An 18,502-nucleotide genomic window follows, 5' to 3' on the forward strand; every position below is an offset into this window, starting at 1 on the left:
CCCCCCCCCCCCCCCCGCACCCTGTGCCTAAGGAGATTCATGTTAAGCTGCTAAGGGAAGGTTAGCCTCAGTTAATTTGGCCTCCACATCTGCCCAACAGAAGTCACAGATGGCTCCTATATACCTGCGCTAAGAAGGACAAACCCAACCTAAATTGAGATGACAAATGGGATAAGAGAAAACAGAGCAGGCTCTTACCCTGCCATCTAAGAAGGAGCCTGGTTACCATCTGTTGCAAGAAAAAGAATGCAAAATAGTAGGTAAAACTGGTAGACTTGAGCTTGGACTAGGTCTCTTTTGTTACTTGTATGTGGGAAAGGAAGGCCAATAAAGACTTTTCTTGGTGGTCAAATGTTTCTGAATTCAAAGAGTACCATCCAAGAGAGCCATGTGGCATCCAGGAGAGCCACACCCTGTTATTTGATTCACAGAAGTCCTGCCCTCAAGTTACAAGAAGCAAATAAAAAATACTATTCGGGACAACTCTGTAGGGGGAGGTGCTGATACTAAGGTCTGGTTCTCTAATTGGTTCATGACTTTGTCAACAAAGAAGGCTGAGAGCCAATTGCTGGGAAGAAGGTATAGGTGGGACTTCTGAGTTCTACGTACCAAAGGCGGACTGACGTAGGGAAAGAGGGGGAGCTTTTCTGTCATGCGTTGGTTGGAGGAAAAGGGGCCCTGCAATCATGTAAGGTGATGGGGACAGCTAGGGCCAGCGGCCTCCGCTATGAGCGGGTGACCAGGGATGTGGAGGAGAGACGGAGGATAATGAATTGATGAGGGCATCTCTTTCCAAGCAGGAGATTCGGCGTCCAGCAATTGCGCCACAAGAGGCAAGCTGTGAAGTGACAAGCTGAGCATGTGTGTGTTTTCATCCACAGATTCAAAGGTCACAGGTGGGGCTGGTAACAAGATCCCTCCTGGGGAAAGGGTCACAGGAGTGGGCTAGTGGAGCTGTTGACTCCCGGAGGATAGAGAGGAGCCAGGACAGTGCTGGCGGCTTGGCGGAACTAAGCAGGGAGAAAAAAAAGGAAACTGGGAGGGGCCAGAGCGCAGTCACAGCTTCTGGGCAAAGGCGGTAGCCTGGCTTTAAAACTACACGCAACACAACTCTGTCAAAAACATATCAGAATTTTTGGCCTTTTAGAACTTGTTTGGGACAAGGCAGCCACCATTCTTCTGTCTCGGTCTCTGTCATGGTCATTTGATTTGTTCTCCCAGATCCGAGTTCCCACGGGGTTAACGGCACATGAATAAACCAGAAAATCAGTTGATTCATTCCAGGAAAGGCAGATTCACCAAAAAAAAAAAAAAAAAAAAAAAAAACATTTTTCATATACAACGCTGCTGGTTCGTGCTCTGTGCAGCCACTATTCTGCGACTGCTGCTAACGTTTACCTGTAATCGTGGCGGTGAAAGATCATGTTGTGCACCATGCTATACTGCTAACAGAAAATGAAACTGCACAGGAAAGGGTGGGCATTGGTTATTTTTCTGGACATTAGTTCTTATGCCCAATTTGGATCCTAAGGGCATCACACACTGACAAATGGCCATAGTACCTGATGATCAGGTCTAGCCTGGGACATTTGCTCTTACACAAGGTAAGAGTTTCTCAAGGAGGCTTGGAGTTTCAATGTCAAGATGTATCTTTCCAGGCTAGCTACAATTCCCCATTCTGGCATCAAGCCTAGCATTAGCTCACCAGTTATCTGCTAGACAAATGACCACAGCCACGTCCATCCATCTCTGGAGACCGGAGCTCAAAAACACCGTATTAAGGGCCTCTGTGTAAAGCTAAGTCGAAGTATGTAACAGATTCCCTTGCACAAAATAATTAAACAACGATGCAGGTGTCTCTGGTACGTCAAAACTTCCTTCTCAAGTCTGAGTTCATTTTAAGCTGAAGTTCCACATATGACTTGCAGAATGCTCTCAGATATAGTAGAGGCCAGGCGTTATTTAAGTGTCAAGTGCTAGCCACGATAGTGGCAGGGATTTGGTTTCATGTGCTCATGGAAAAGGAATGTGCCAAAATACACTTTCAGCACACAAGCTGCACTTAAAGTGACCACGGCACATTATTTAAGTGGCTCGCTTATGCCGAGTCCTGTGCAGAACATTTTGTACACAGCAAGGCTGGCTACTGAGTCGCTTATTTTTACATCGCTAAAATGGATGAGTAAACTGAATATTTACAAAAGGGACAGAATTGGCAGGGAGGTGAAAACCTGTGTTTGTCCCTGGGTGTGGCTCACACCCCCACCCTCACCAGTCCAGGGCTGTGAACCCAGGACAAAGCGATACCCTGATTAAGCCAAGGAGCAGGAATCTCAAATGCCAGAAGGCACGTGTCCATTTTGGGGGAGAGGTCAGAAAACAATCTCTTCCGATATGTTATCTACTGGGTCTCCTTCCCATCAGCCATCAAGATGCCAGAGTCAATAATCTGACCTGCAGATGCGACATCAGCACAAACTGAGGCACAAACTGAAGTACCATCAAAGCTATGGCAGGACGCAGTGTGATCTTTAACGTTTATATGGCTTTAGCTCTCACATTTCCAGAGTCAGAAGCACTTCTCTCTATTTTATTAGTTTATAGATAACAACCCAAGCTCTGGGTTGTTGTTGTTGTTGTTGTTGTTTAATTTGAATTCATGGGGCTGGAGAGATGGCTCAGTGGTTAAGAACACCGACTGCTCTTCCGAAGGCCCTGAATTCAATTCCCAGCAACCACATAGTGGCTCACAATCATCCCCACACTTTTAATCCCAGCACTTGGGAGGCAGAGCCTGATCTACAAAGTGAGTTCCAGTACAGCCAGAGCTATACAGAGAAACCCTGTCTCGGAAAAAGAAAAAAGAGAGAGAGAGAGAGAGAGAGAGAGAGATCTGACACCTTCTTCTGGTGCATCTAAAGACACCTATCATCTACAGTGTTCTTACGTATAATAAGTAAATGGGCCGGAGAGAGCATGGATGGCTGGAGCGAGCAGAGGTCCTGAGTTCAATTCCCAGAAATCACATGATGGCTTACAACCATCTGTACAGCTACTGTGTACTCATATACATGAACAAAACAAAACAAAACCAAATACCCAAACACAAAATAAATTAAAAAATAAGTTTGAACTAATGTATTTTTCTCATACTTTAAAAGCAGTATCACGCCGGGCGTTGGTGGCGCACGCCTTTAGTCCCAGCACTCGGGAGACAGAGGCAGGCAGATTTCTGAGTTCAAGGGCAGCCTGGTTTACAGAGTGAGTTCCAGGACAGCCAGGGCTACACAGAGAAACCCTGTCTTTAAAAAAAAAAAAAAAAGCAGTAACACTGCTATCTATCATCTATCTATCTATCTGTCTGTTTGTCTGTCTGTCTATCTATCATCTATCTATCTATCTATCTATCTATCTATCTATCTATCTATCTATCTATCTGGTCAACCGTAAGTTGACCTACATTCTATGAGAAAATAATAACGGGCCAGGACACAGAACTGCAAGCACATAGAAACCTAAGTTTGTTCACACTGAGTCAGAACATTGCACCAATCCTTCAGAACTCCATGTACTTACCGGGAACAGGACGATGGGCACGGTCAGTGTCACTGCCACCAGGACTGCCAGGCGCACCATGAGAAGAGCCGTATCAAATGTGTAGACTTTGCTGTAAGCATGCAGCAACTCGTCTTCAACATCCCCTGAAAGATGAAGAGTTGGGGGGTGGGGGTGGGGGTGGGGGTGGGAGAGATTGCTGAGTCAGCACCAGTTCCTCACAGAAGCCTGTAGTAGTTACAGGAAGAGGCCCAGGCCAGCCTGGGCATTCAGACAGCTCAGAGAACTGGAGAGTGAAGAACTGCTAGGAAGCTTCTTGGGATTGTTTGCATCGTTAATAAATCTATATCTGCTATGAAGAAGCAGAACAAACCAGGACGATGTGTTCCTGTTAAGGGGGTGAAAGGCCCAAGCCCTCCCTACCAGCTTGTGCCCACACCACCACTGTCCTCCGACCTGTCTGTCTGTCCAGCTTCTTTGTACTCAGTGTGGAATTTTTAGGACTGCAACTCCACGCGTGTGCGCATTCACACGTGGAGGCCAGAGGCTGATGTTGAGATGTGTTCCTCAATCACTTTTTTGCCCTACTTTTGAGGTAGGGTCTCTCACTGAACCTGGAGCTTTCCATTTTGGCTAGACTGGTCAGCCAGCACGACCCTGGGCTGGATCTGCTTCTCCAGTCCTAGCACTGGAGTTTCTGACCCATGCCTCCATACCCAGCTTTTACACAGGTGCTGGGGATCCAAACTCGGGTCCTTAGAGGTTTTAAAGGTTGTTTATCTTACAAAACTCATTAGACAAACATGCAAGGGTGAATCGATGTGATTTTTTTTTTTTAAACTGGGTCCCTCGGCCATTTTACTTTAAGGTCTATCTGATGCCTTCTTTAAAGACAGCCATTCAGAATTCCAGACCCAAACACACACAGATACATATGAAACCAAGACGCAACTGGTACATGGATGCAGAGGAACCACATAGAGCTGGTTTTCCTTCTGTTACTCTCAAGATGAGACAAAGGGTCTCACATTCAGTGGTATTGATTTTGACTTTAACGTATAACCAGTGGGAAGGTAATACCAAATCAAGAGCAAGTGCTTGGTTAACAGTCAAATATTAACCCAAAAGAAAAGACTCCTAGCAATGGCGGCTCTTCCTGAGTCATTTCCTCCCAATTTGTCACACACTCAATTTAACTTGCCAAATCAGTTTAAAAAGAAAAATAGATTACCAAATCAGTTTTTTTAAAAAAATGGAGGTTCCAGGAGGAGGAAGAACTATATTTATTTACAACTTCGCAGTCAATTTTCGAAATTCCAATGTGTATGTACTCTATGCACATTTCTTTTTCTATCTTAAAATAACTGATATGTTTCCCAAAGTGTTACATGTCTTGCAATACTCACTTGTTGACAGAACTCAAAAGAAGGCTGTAGGCATTTGTTAAAAATGTCTATTTGTATTGATTCCTTTATTAGTGTGCAAGAGACCTTGACCAGTGTGTAAATATGATAACACACTTATATTTGATTAGAGTCATTTCCCTATTGGACTACACTATTTTTTTTTTTTTCGAGACAGGGTTTCTCTGTATCACCCTGGCTGTCCTGAAACTCACTTTGTAGACCAGGCTGGCCTCGAACTCAGAAATCTGCCTGCCTCTGCCTCTGCCTCCCAAGTACTTGGATTAAAGGCATGTGCCACCACACCCGGCTTGGACTACACTTTCTTGAAGAAGTAAATGATGTTAACTGTTAAGATGCCTGACAGAATGTCAGAATGTTTAATGCATATTGTGGATATATATACATATATATATATATATATATATATATATATATATATATATATAGTATTATATAAATATTTTATATATAAGCACAATTTAGTATAGTATTTGGAGGATTGATTCCTAGATTTAAGGAAATCTCGTGTATCGTTTGTCTCAGGAAGTGATTACTCAAGTACTAAGATGCCAGCTTTTACTGACTGTAAGGAAGGAGCAGGTTCAAACTTGAGGACGGTGGGCTTTTGCCATTTTCCTGGCCACCACTTTTCCCTAAAAAGAGTTTTCCTGTGTATCATTGAATTCATTCTCATTGTTTCTAGTGTGAGCTGGGCCAAGAAACTTGACAAACATCATTTATACCTGGAGGAAATTCACTTAATTGGAGGGATTTGGGGTGTGTGTGTGTGTGTGTGTGTGTGTGTGTGTGTGTGAAGCTGAACGTACATGTGCATGCAGAGGTTGGGGTTGAGGATTTCCCTTAGCTGCTTTCTATCTTATTTCTTGAGGCAAACTTACTGACCCGTGCTCATGGGTTTTCTTAGCTTAGCTAGCTTACGAGTCCCGGGGACTCTCCTGCCCCCACTTGTCCGGTACTGAGATTGGTATAGAGGTACTAGGGATCCAGACTCAGTTCTCATGCACAGATACCAAGTACCCTACCCACTGAGCTATCATCCTAGCTGTAACGTGAGAGATTGAAAAAGAAAAGGAAAATCAACAAGACTTCACAGATTGCTGACATCTATTCACCAGGTGGATCCAGAGCCCATCGTCTTTGGAAAAATGGCAAAGCTAAACAGCATGTTATGAATGAATATACCACCTACAGACCATGCTACTCACAGAAGGAATTTAAAGTCATTTTATGCATCCAGGTGATGTATCAGTCTAACCACAGAAAGAACAGCTGGGACTGGGTGACGTACCATAGAAGCTCAGATAGCCAAAGAGGGCCGCGAGAAGGTACATGACGAGCATGCCCGAGATGGAAATGTTGGAAACCGTCTGCATCTTTCTGCGGGATCGACTAGGAGGAAAAGGAATACCGAGCTTCAGTTTAAAACCATCCCTGTTCAGAAAGCCATAGGGTATGCCTCCTCACAAAGCATCGTTGGATAAATGAACATATTTACAACTCAAATTAGAATGCTAAGACAAGGGCTGCCTTACTCTTTAAGCTCACTGTAGATGGGAAGGACCTCAGGGTGGCAGACAAAAGCAAACGCCAGGATTGGGATCGCATAGGCCGTCTGTAAAAACAAACACAGCAGTGTATAGTTAGAGCCCCAGCATAGGTGCTGATTCCAGAGCATCTCAGTTTATAAAATAAAAGTCCAGCGACCACAGTCCTCAGTGCCTTCGGGGCCTGTCACTTACCCGGGAATTGAACACAAAGTATTTGGGCTGGCATTTCTCAGCACCTTGGGCTTCGTACTCCACACCGTTGCTGTGAAGGGGCCCTGCGGCCTGCTTCTCATCCAGCCCAGCAGGGTTGTGGTGAGCGTAATCCATCATGAAGTTCACACCCGTGCTCTCCGAGTCATTAGGCAGCGAGATCATGTGCATCGGAAGCGTGTTGTTGAACGTCAGATTTCCGTTATTGTGATCCAGAGCGGGCAGAGGGCAGGGTATTTGGAATTTTTTGTAAATCACCTAGAGCCAGATATTAAAAAAAAAAAAAAAATTGAAACAACAGAAACAGACAGAAACAAAAACTGTCAAACTTTGACGGGGAAGGCGCGATGGAATAAAAATCCATCTAGGCGGCTTGAGGGGCGCAGGGAGAAAAGTCAGTTGAGGATTTGCTTAGACTACCGGGGCCACAAAGACTACTTCTAGCTTCGGTGCAAAGGAAAGATCTGGAACTCTGGCAGTGGTACATTCTAGTCAATGGTACCAGGCTTTGCGGAGTCCACTCCAGGCCTTTCTGGCTCTTCTGGGACAAAGATCATCTCTTCATTACATAGCACATCAAACTCCTCATGGCATGAGTCAGCTGAAAGTCCTAACTTTCCCTTTTTACCTCTGGGGAAGGGGGAGGGTGACTTACAAATTTTGCATCTGCGATAGTTCAAGGAATTTCACCTTTGTTTGAACTGATTTCTTCTTTAATTCCGCTGCAGCCATCCTCTCTTACTGGGGTAGCAAGTGAGCATGGCTGGCGCACACAGATAAAGCCCTAGCCTGCTCTTGTCTGCCATCCCCACCTTCCTAAACCCTGGAGCACTCCCACGCTCCTTTGTCTCGAGCGTTCATCCATTGGCTTGGACCTTGGCCTTGTGGTTCAACTATATTTAAACCCATGACTGGTCCTTTTCTCATTCCAAACTAGAATACAAAAAAAAAAAAAAAAAAATCGCTTGTGATGCCAGAGCTATTTCGTGCAAGTGAAGCGCTTGGATAAAAAGGAGGACATGGCACGCCCGCCAGGCCACGAGGACCGTGTCAGCTGAGCACTCACCACACTGACGAAAAACACCATGCACGAGAGGGAAAATCCACTGGTGTAGCCAAGGTAACCTAGGAATTAGCAGAAAGATTTCAGAAGGTGGCTTTATCATCTCAAAAGAGCTTGCCTGTCAGAAGACAAGTGCAGTCTATACTTCTAGTTAAATAATGAATTGATACCTAAATTTTTAAGGAGAGAGAGCGGGAGGATGATCCCCACGGACACAAATAAGACGAGGTAGTTGCCGTTGAGGTACCATTCCCTAGAAAAGAAAGAGAGAGGGTGTTGGGAACAGAAAAGATGGACCACACGAGACGAGTGGTGTCGCAGAGAGAACACAGGTCGTACCCAGTATTTTCTTCAAGTCCCATGAATGCTCTGATTACTTCAGGCAGTTCATACTTAATGATGAAGAGGTAGCTTGACATGGCTGGAAAGGACAAAGGAACACATTAGTGGTGGCCTGAACACCGCTGCCCCATAGAAGCCAAGAGAAGTCGGAGCATTTGGAGCATCATTCTCCCTAGCATTTGGGGCATCCATTCTCCTTGAAATGGCAAGCATCTCATCCCTAAAGCAGAGGGGGAAGGCCCCATGCACTCTGCAGGGCTTCCAGGTCCCCTTCCTAAGCAGACGTCTGTCCTTCATCTTAGACACAGGGCGGTGGCTGCTAACAGTGTCCGTGTTGACTCTGGGTTAAATCCAACTTGGGTTCTAAAGGAACTTCTGGTCCCACGTTCTCACTGTCATCCACTAGTGACCACCATGGACTGTGTTATGTGTCTCTGGGCGGTGGTCTGACAAAAGGAAGGCCGAGGTCAAATCCAAAAGAGCAGAACCGTAGGCCTCTGGCACTTCAGTCACTCTGGCTCTCCCCAAGTGACACCTGTCTGGTCCTCTATGGTCTCCTAGAGCTACACAACGAATCTCAGAGCAGTGGCCAGTGAAAGTCTCCTAGACCAATACTAGAGTATAAGAGACAATGGCTTATCCCTGTTTTGTTTGTTAAGGGGTTGGTCCCTTTCCTCTCATTCCAGTTTCCCATTGGTCAAGAAAAATCACAGAAAGGGTCAAATTTCATCTATGTGATTTTGAAAATATTATAAAATCTATAAGACCTCTCCTTGTATACAAGTCTCTCTCTCTCTCTCTCTCTCTCTCTCTCTCTCTCTCTCTCTCTCTCTCTCTCTCTGTGTGTGTGTGTGTGTGTGTGTGTGTGTGTGTGTAAAACAAATGAACAACCAAAACATATGAATCTCTTACAGGAGAGATTTGTGCGACACTTCTTTTCCCAGGCCACCACCGCTGGGTTCAATTTGATACTAATTTGTTATCTGACACACGGTCAAGGGTACAATTAGAGGTAAAACTGACAGAGTTGGGGCTGTAGCTCAGGAGTAGAATGACTGACCAGCAAGCGCGGGGATCTGGGTTCTAGCTCCCACACTACCACAACAGGAAAAGGCCACTTTTACATAGTCGCTGTAAGTGTGTGCTATACCCCTCTGCTGTGGCTATGGAACAGGCCTTTAAGTTGTACACTGACCTCTGACTAGCTCCAAATTAGTCCCTAAAGTCCCATGGAAGTAAGATTTATGCTTATCATTTCTGATGCTCTTGGACTCTGTGGATTCATCATTTGATCATCTGAAAAGTTTGGTGGAGACAGGTATATGTCCTTACCCTATCCTGCCAATCAGGACATCAGGATTTTGACAAACCCAAGTACACAGGGAAGATCATACTGTTTGCAAAGGGCAGACCTTGTTTCTTCCCTACAGTCAAAGCGAAGTGATTTCTCCAATACCTGCTGTGTCTTCTGCCCACGTGGTTTGGTTAATCTTTACAAAGTCCTTGGCTAGAGCAGAATCTTACAGAGCGTAAACAGGAGATATTTCTGATGAGCTGGCTCGCTGAGGGACCATTCGATTTTAGAGCTCATAACTGCTGAGTCTCAGTGATGTCACCACCGTTAATGTGTTTGGTCTTTGAAAATTCAGGGCGCTACAGACCTGTGCAGGTAATGTCAACATTGCCCTGCTGATGCTAAGGCACGGGTGGGGGTGGGGGGGTGGGGGGGGTGGGGAGTGAACGCCAAATCCTTAGGGGGTTGAAAAATCGAACTGTTCTAAATGTGGAGTTGCTAATTTAAGAGATAACAGTGGCTCCCCCTTATGCCAAATCGTTAATCACATGAAACTGCCTGAGTGAGGGCATTTTTTCTGGGGAGGTAGCGTGCAATCTTATCTCTCTTAAAGCCACACTGCTTGTGTTTGCCTTGACACAGAGCCCACATTGATCTATGTCTGGATGTCCGGCAGGGGCTATACTGATGCTTTGAACAGCCATGGTGCCATCACCTAGGCTGGGGAGTTATGGGATAAACACATTCAGGTTTCTTTATTTCTCCTTACATCACTTGTTACAAGCTAGAGCAAACATAAGGTGATCTTATGAAATGCTTGATGAATTAAGTTCCCATAAGGCTGAGATTTTTAATGAAATGGAGAACAGCCTGTATGTTGGGCTTACATGTTCATGGCTCTAATCCAGTAAAAAAAAATAAATTAAAATAAAACAAACAAACAAACAAACAGCAACAACAAAGACAATCCCAGTGATTCTGGAGATGTCTACACAAGACTTTAATCTAAAAACATAAAGATAAATAAATGCACGCTGGGAACTGTGGGATTAGTTCAATGTTAGGGCTCACACGTATTTAGGCCCCCATGGGTTCAGGTAGTGGGTGGTGGATTTTTGGTGAGATTAAAAACTAGAATGTGGTCAGATGGTGGCGGCGGCGGCGCATGCACGCCTTTAATCCCAGCACTCGGGAGGCAGAGGCAGGCGGATTTCTGAGTTCGAGGCCAGCCTGGTCTACAGAGTGAGTTCCAGGACAGCCAGGGCTACACAGAGAAACCCTGTCTCGAAAAACAAAACAAAACAAAAACAGAAAAAAACAAACAAACAAAAAAACTAGAATGTGGTTATTTTCCTGTAAAGCCAGCTGTTTATTTATCTGATGTTTCTTTATTTTATTGAGCATCCTACAGAAAGTTTAAGTGCTCCGTTGAAAGCCGCCCTCTTACCTCCAATGTTCTGCATTGTAATAGAGATGAAAGCTCCAATTTTCCCAGGCCATCCAAATGCTTTCTCGCCCAATTTTTCATAGATTAGAGACCCTATAAGAAAAGATAAAGTTGCCATGTTAGAGGATCATGTCCATGCCTCTAGCATTTCCTTACACAACTCTGGAATATTAAGCACATGGCTAAACAGTACAGAGAAACGCTCCCAGAAACCCATGAGCAATGTCAAATGCTCTCCAAACAGAAGCAATGGCTCCATTCGCTGGAGCTGTGTATACCACTAGCAACAGCAGCTTTCCCCTACCATTTGCCAGAAATCTCCCCCCCCCCATTTGACTTAAACTTGAGCTTTCGTTACTGGCTCTCACTTGTCCGGTTAACTAAAAACCTTGAGAGAAGTATTGCTGGGGTCAGAAAGAAAAATAAATGACCCATGAAGCTGAGTAACGACCCCCTTAGCTTATAATGCTGTGTGAGTGGTGGGATTCTTTCGGGAGAATCAAACTAGGAAGAGAGCCTGTGGCTGAAGCTAGGACGTAAGTGTGGCATACCTCCTTCCTTGGCTGTCTTCAGCAAAAGGTGAACCGAGTAGAGCGACAGTATGGCCACAGTAAGCAGCATGATTCTGTAACGGGACGGAAAGCAGGCAATACGGGTTTGTAACAGGAGAAACACTGTTGTGCTGAACGTTGCAAATAAACCTACAGTAGTAATTCTGTCTCTTCAGTCACCAACATTGCCAAAAAAAAAAAAATGTGGATTTGGAGGATTCTGGGAAATTCTCTTCATGCTGTCACATGTCCTCTTGATGCTATACAACTGGGACTTTTCTACACTATACGTGCTTCAAGTACCTAACACTTCTTACATCATGATGTAACATACCTCACTGTGGAGATGCTATCAACAGGCAGCAGTCAAAACAAAACAAAACAGGAAACCGGTCAGACACAGTAAGAGTCTAGAACCTGACTGATCCTAGGCTCGCTTAGACACTCACCGTTTTTGACTACTGATCTTGTATTTGAGAAGGAAGTACATCTTGTTACCTCAAGGATCAGGCACATTAAAGAAAGCATAAGAAGGGGAGGGAAGAAAGCAGGGCCAGGCCTTGCTTATATTCAGAAGGAATCAAGTCTGATGTCAGGACCCTCCACACAACCACACGGATGAATGGCTTCTATATGTCGGTACTGATCAATATTCCTCCAAAATCAAGAGCATCAAAAGAGGCAAACGGCTACCACCAGGCATGGTCACATGCCTGTAACCCACACACGTCGGAAGCTGAGGCGGGAAGATTGTAAGATCAAGGTCATCTTTGGCTATATAAAAGAAGCTAACAGAATGAGCTCGGATAGCGTCATCTAGCTATCGAGGGGCGGCGCCAACATCTGACATCTACAAAGCAATTTTTCCCTTTCTGCTTTACTCATGAACACACATTTTTTCCTGTCTCTCTAGCACTCCCAGGGAGATCACTGCTTCGTTGTGAACACTCAGCCCATTGGGTTACACACTTGGAGCTACTCTAGCCATGTGTGTCTTCCCTCTTCCAGAAACCAAGCCTTCCAGAACTGTCTAACCAGTGGCTTTCTTGCCTGTGCAGTGTGAATGTACCTCTTTTTTGTTTGTTTGTTTGTTTGTTTGAGATAGGGTTTCTCTGTGTAGCCTTGGCTGTCCTGGAACTCACTCTGTAGACCAGGCTGGCCTCGAACTCAGAAATCCGCCTGCCTCTGCCTCCCGAGTGCTGGGATCAAAGGCGTGCGCCACCACACCCAGCAAACGTACCTTTTTAAAAAGAACTTATGTAGTCCAGAATACATAATTTTGTTCCATGGAAAAAATAATGTGTGGCATTTCTATATCTTAAACGTGTGCTTGCTACGGCATACATTCTAGAAAATGACATCAATGCAATGCTGTGTTGCTTGCTTTGAATTAAGAGGGGGGGGGCAGCCAAGTTTGTTCCTTAATTTCTTTGACACACAAAGCACATCCAGTGGTATTTAGCAATATAATGGCTCTGGTCAAGTTAACCCGCTAAACGAAATGAAGGCTTTGTTTAAAATGTTGAATGCAATGGCCTCCAGAAGGTGATCTGTGGCTCTGTGGTTGGAGAAAGTATTTTCTATTTCTGTTCATCTCAATGATCTGTGATAATTTCATAATTGCTTTTAATGCCATGAATGGTTAATAAGAAGGCAACCTTTTGTCTCAAAGGTTGTATTCATTACACAGTCATAGAGATATGCAAATATATTATGAGCCTGCTATTCAAATGATAAATGGCTAATTGATTTCCAACACGGTTTATTGGAATAAAACCCCATTCAGCTAAAGACTATTACTATACATAAAATAGTTCATTCGACACAAGATAAATATTTATAGTTCTGTTCCTCAGTCCTTAAATAGCTGCGTGATTACCTAATCATCTGTGATGTCAGCACACAAATAGCACATATTTAAAGCATACATGTTGCATTCTTAGACAGTTAGCTCTCTAGCATTGTGTTTGGGACCAGGCTTCATGGTCACACTGACTCCCAGAGTGCGACTTTATGCTTGCGAAGAATATGATTACAGACAAGTGTGTCTTGGAAAATACCAAACTCTGTGCAGCCACAAAAACGCCTGTGGTTGTCCATCACAGGCGAGGCTCCTGTCCAGCCACCCCATTGGTCAGCTGTAAGGTGTCGCTACTTTCAGGCAGCCTTTGTCCAAGTGTGGTGAAAGTGCATAGATTTGGAAACCAGCTTCAGTCACCCCACAAATATCCTCCATGCCAGGCCCTGTGTTAGGCTTCGGGAAGGGGTGTGTGGTGAGACATGAGGTCAGTCCTCTGGGTCTCATAGGGAGCTAGACACTAACTAAGCAAATCAGACACGCACACAAGGGTGTTACCATTGTGGCTGTGTATAATATACCGGTCCCCGTCACAGAGGTCATGGGAGGCTGCACTGCTCTGCTGAGATGTGAGGTGTTAACAAAATGAAGAAGGGAAAGAAGGCTCTGAGGCCACACGCAGAGGCTCTGGGTATCTGGTGCCCAGAGCCACGGGGAACAGCGCCGGCACATGCAGGGCTCTTAGGTGACATGAGTTATTTTTCACCTGACATTATTCAAGAATTTGGGGTGGGATACCTCTGATTACTGGATGCTACACTATTTTAAGCATCCACCAAGTGACGAGACACTCCGTGAAGTGGTGTCATCTTCCTGCAGAATGATGGGATGCCGTGGTGTTTCAGCGGTTGGATAACTAAGCCTGCTGCCACTTGGCGGTAGAGCGATATAAAAAGCAAGTGCCGTTCACCAACGCGCCCTCAGATTAGTCTTCTTCACAGAGAGCTCACGCCAGGTGTCAGGCTGTACACAGACTCGGCACTAAACACAGACGTGTATGTTCACTTACATGAAAAGGATGATCCCCGTGTTGGCCATGGCATAGGACAAGCCCAAGATCCCACTGCCCATGATGGCGTTGCTCAGGTTAAATGAGGACATTCCGAAGGAAGTCATTCCAGGGTGCTTGAAAAAAAAAAGAAAAGAAAAGAAAAGAAGCGCAGTATAAGAAAATGTTTGCCAAAGGGTCCATCTTTGCTTTGGTTTCTCTGTTCACGGTATCTCCTGAGACTATACCCCCAAGTGGGAGAATGAAGTAAAACCACAATGAGTGAAAGCCATTCATTACTCAGAGTGTCAAGAAGAACATGTTCTTTTGAATGGAAAGCAAGGCTTGACTTCAGCACAGGTCAAAGGAAAAGTTAGAGATACAGATGAGTGATAAAAAGAGGGGAAAAGGATGTATGGCTGCAGATTACATTTGGGTTGGAATGATTTCTTGAAAAAAAAAAAAAACAAACAAATTCATAAATGATTCACGCAGCCATATGGCAAACGGGGAAAAAACAAGCCTTTATTCCAGTAACGGCCTGAATAAACAGAGAATGTGCTGATGAAGGCTTGGAAAATTTCAATCACTCTGTTTTGCCACTGAGACCTCGGTAGGTCACACACCCTCTGTCCTGTTTACCTCCTGAAAATGGAGAGGTCACTTACGTGCTCCTCCGCGTAATCGGCTAGCTTCTTCTTTCCCAGAAACCCATTTGTCAGGAACTTCTGACTTTCGGCATCTTCATTAGCAAATTGGCTGCGTGAGCACAGGAAAGGAAAGAATAAAATCATGGGGAAAGCCCTTAAATGCTCTAACTTGCATTGAAGATCAGGGTCATTGTAACGGACTGAATCAGGGAAGACATCAGGGAAGAGTGTGCCTCCTTCTCTTCTTCACAGGCCGGCTGCTGAACTCCCAATGAACAGATTTGGAGAAGGAGAGGGTGTTACGAGGAAGGACACGCTTTCTGTTGAAAACTGTGTATGCAGTCTCTCTTTTCCCCAACACTGATTGTGCAAGAAAGAGATTATCTGAGCTTAATTTCATTCCCTCTTAGGAGCTCTTAGCAGGAGAGGCTGCAGAGCCATGGTCCTCAGGTTTTAAAACTATTGTCCCGCCATGATGAGAGGATACTTTTATTATTGTCTATTTACATTTTTTGTTTTCGAGACAGGGTTTTTCCGTGTAGTCCTGGCTGTCCTGGAACTCACTCTGTAGACCAGGCTGGCCTTGAACTCAGAAATCCACCTGTCTCTGCCTCCTGAGTGCTGGAATCAAAGGCGTGCGCCACCACCACCCGGCGTCTATTTACATTTTAATGGTGCTGGAGATGAACCTTCTGTACGGCAAGGGCCCTGTATAGCCACAACCCCAAATTTTACCGATGTAACAAATATGTGTTAAATGTTCAGGGACTCCTCTCATCCGATGCCCAACATGCCCCTTCGAGGGGAACGTGTGTGAACACACATGCTCACACGTGTACACTAATTACTCTAAAAAGGTATCTTGGTCATTATTAGATAATAAATGAAACTGGGAAAGTTATTAATGAAACCAGGGTAAGTGGTAGAAAAGTTGGGAGAAGAAGTAGACTTTAAAAGGGCATGAAGTTCCAGGTGGTGGTGGTGGCAGTAGGGCATGACTTTAATCCCAGCACTCGGGAGGCAGAGACAGGGGGAATCTCTGAGTTGGGGGTCATCCTGGTTTACAGAGAGAGTTCTGGGATAGCCTCGGATACACTGAAATACTATCTAACTAGCTAGCTAACTAACTGGCTAACTAGATAACTAACTAGATAATTAGCTAGCTAACTAAGTGGCTAACTTGATAGCTGACTAGCTAGCTAACTAACTAACTAACTGAGTGAATGAATAGAAATGCATGAGCCACACAGGCTCAGGCTGATTATGATTTGCCCGGGCTCAGGCTGCACAAACTCACTAATGCAGTCCCCTTCCGATTCTGGTCAGCTCCAGCATTCACATGTTGTTAAAGGCATCTCTCATATTCAAGAGCTGGAGGCTGGTTTAAGGGAGATGCCCCTTGGAAATAAAATGAAAATGAATTGCTCGGGGGAGATCCTTACAAATTGTCATTTACTATAGGAGCTAATCCTGAATATGCTCTGACAGGGAAGAGTCACTGTAAATGGTCACAGCAAAGGAGGTACCATGAGGGCTGGAGAGATGGCTCAGTGGTTAAAAGCACTGACTGCTCTTCCAGAGGTCCTAAGTTCAACTCCCAACAACCACATGGTGGCTCACAACCACCTGTAATGGGATCCAATGCCCTCTTCTGGTGTGTCTGAAGATAAAGACAGTGTACTCATATACATACAACAAATAAATCCGAGGAAGCGACTCTCGGACAATAGAGAGAAGAGTCCAATACAAGGCAAGGCTAGGACACGTCAGACACATCCACAAAACTTCTGCTTCTGGGAACCACAGCATAGACAGCCCCGAGTATACAGGTGAAGGACGCTCCCAAGCTTTGCCCCAGGTCCCTCACAGGGAACACAGAGCCCTCAGCTGCTTCCTCCTTCCGTGTCTGAAGTCCCTCTACCATCTTGATGTGATTTGATTGTCTGTGTTTAATATACTAGCTCTGAGGGAACTCATTACATCATGCCCACAGTTGGAACCTGGGGTGCTAGGCTACAATGGGATGGAGGACCGTAAACACGAGTGTCTCTTCCAGAACAATCTAAACTGAACCGCGCCCTACACTCCAACTTTTTTTTTCCCCTCGGCAAATTAAAATCTTCGCTGCATGAGTGGTTTTTGAAAGTTAGAATTTGAAAGTAAGGACATTGTTTCTGGGCGAAGCACTCGCATGTTCTTATTTTGGCGCAAGATGCAATGTAGACATTAAACAGACCGAGATCGGACAAATCACGTGAGGAATACCCTCAGCATGTCAACTGCAACATCTATTGAAAACAGAGGGAAATGATCTCAACCAAAGGCTACAGTAAACTGAATGTTTAAAAAAAAAAGTACAACTACACATTCATCCAAAACCAAATACAATACAACCCATCTATTAATAGTGAATATAAAAAAAAATCACAAAAATGAAATCTTCGGCACAAGCCGGCAATTAGAAAAATACGTCATGGTGAGGAACCAAGATGATGCTGTGTGGGGTTTGACAACGGCATCCACTGTGGACTCTGGGGCTGTTGGAACTAATCTCCCTTCAGCTCCTCCATCACCTGCAGAAATCGTCCCTGATTGCTTTTCCTTCAATATCAAAAGAGCCTCCGGTTTGGGCCAGCACACCAAGAGCAATGATGTAGAGGAGAAAGAACCCGGGATTGATAAATACCACTTTATAAAGTTTATATACTCACTCATTCTTCGGAAAAGGAGGTGTCTGTTTGCTAGTCCGCACTTTGCACAGAAGCTCAAAAGAAGATAAATCACCCCTAAGTCAAGCAACCTCTCTACAGACATCACTGCCCTGGGTTCTACTACATTCAGCAGCCACCGAGTCCAGAGACTGCAGACAACACTGAGAACATACAGGGAGGAACAGGTTGCTCTCGTAGAGACGCCGGTTACATCAGCAATGGAGACTCGGACCTTGAAACTTCAGCTTCCAATCAGCCACACAAAAGATCAGAGGGCTAATGTGTCAATATCAACATTGTTATCTCATGTTGAACCATAATAAACCCAGTCATTACACCAGGACCCTGGTTTTCCCAGCCCACGGCCCATCTGATTTTTCCATAGAGCCTAGCAAGTTTTCACCCCGTACCTGTTCATGGCTTCCTTGTCAGAGTTTCCCATGTCGGTGTAGCTGTCCTGAATACTGTCCCCGCTGCAGCTGTCTCCGTCGGGTTCAATGTTGACGTGGTTCAGTTCCATGGGGTCCATTTGACCTCACAGCCCTTTCCTGTCCACAGAAAAGATTCTTCAGTGCAAACAGTACACAGCGCCTTCAGCTCGAGGCTCTTCCACTTTGTGTTGACGCTCTCAGAACACTCTGTTCTGAGAACAGAGCACAAAACGCTCCGTTACAATTTGCTTTGAGTTGGATTGATGAATCAGAGCCCCTTACTTGTGAGGACGCTCGCTGTGAAACAAGTAAAGGAACAAAGTTCTTGAAAAGCCTCACAAAAAACACTCCCTGAAAAGTTTCCCTCACCTACTACAAAAAAAAAGAAAGAAAGAAAGAAAGAAAGAGAGAGAGAGAGAGAGAGAGAG

The 18,502-nt window shown here is 44.9% G+C and overlaps 1 protein-coding gene across 1 annotated transcript in view; it reads right to left on the reverse strand.

Annotated features, from left to right (window-relative positions):
• Slc38a4 (solute carrier family 38 member 4) overlaps positions 1-18,502 on the reverse strand; it is a 36,015-nt gene that overhangs the window by 5,629 nt on the left and 11,884 nt on the right. Inside the window, exons 2-13 of the mRNA XM_021216433.2 lie at positions 18,054-18,191; positions 14,951-15,041; positions 14,304-14,419; positions 11,437-11,510; positions 10,886-10,978; positions 8,142-8,223; positions 7,973-8,055; positions 7,806-7,864; positions 6,722-6,997; positions 6,515-6,594; positions 6,271-6,371; positions 3,577-3,701 (exon numbers count right to left, since the gene is read on the reverse strand). Coding sequence (XP_021072092.1) covers positions 3,577-3,701; positions 6,271-6,371; positions 6,515-6,594; positions 6,722-6,997; positions 7,806-7,864; positions 7,973-8,055; positions 8,142-8,223; positions 10,886-10,978; positions 11,437-11,510; positions 14,304-14,419; positions 14,951-15,041; positions 18,054-18,172 — 1,299 coding nt within the window. The 5' untranslated portion in view covers positions 18,173-18,191. The remainder of the gene's footprint in view (positions 1-3,576; positions 3,702-6,270; positions 6,372-6,514; positions 6,595-6,721; positions 6,998-7,805; positions 7,865-7,972; positions 8,056-8,141; positions 8,224-10,885; positions 10,979-11,436; positions 11,511-14,303; positions 14,420-14,950; positions 15,042-18,053; positions 18,192-18,502) is intronic.

This window comes from Mus pahari, chromosome 17 (genome assembly GCF_900095145.1).
Source record: "Mus pahari chromosome 17, PAHARI_EIJ_v1.1, whole genome shotgun sequence".
NCBI lineage: Eukaryota > Metazoa > Chordata > Mammalia > Rodentia > Muridae > Mus > Mus pahari.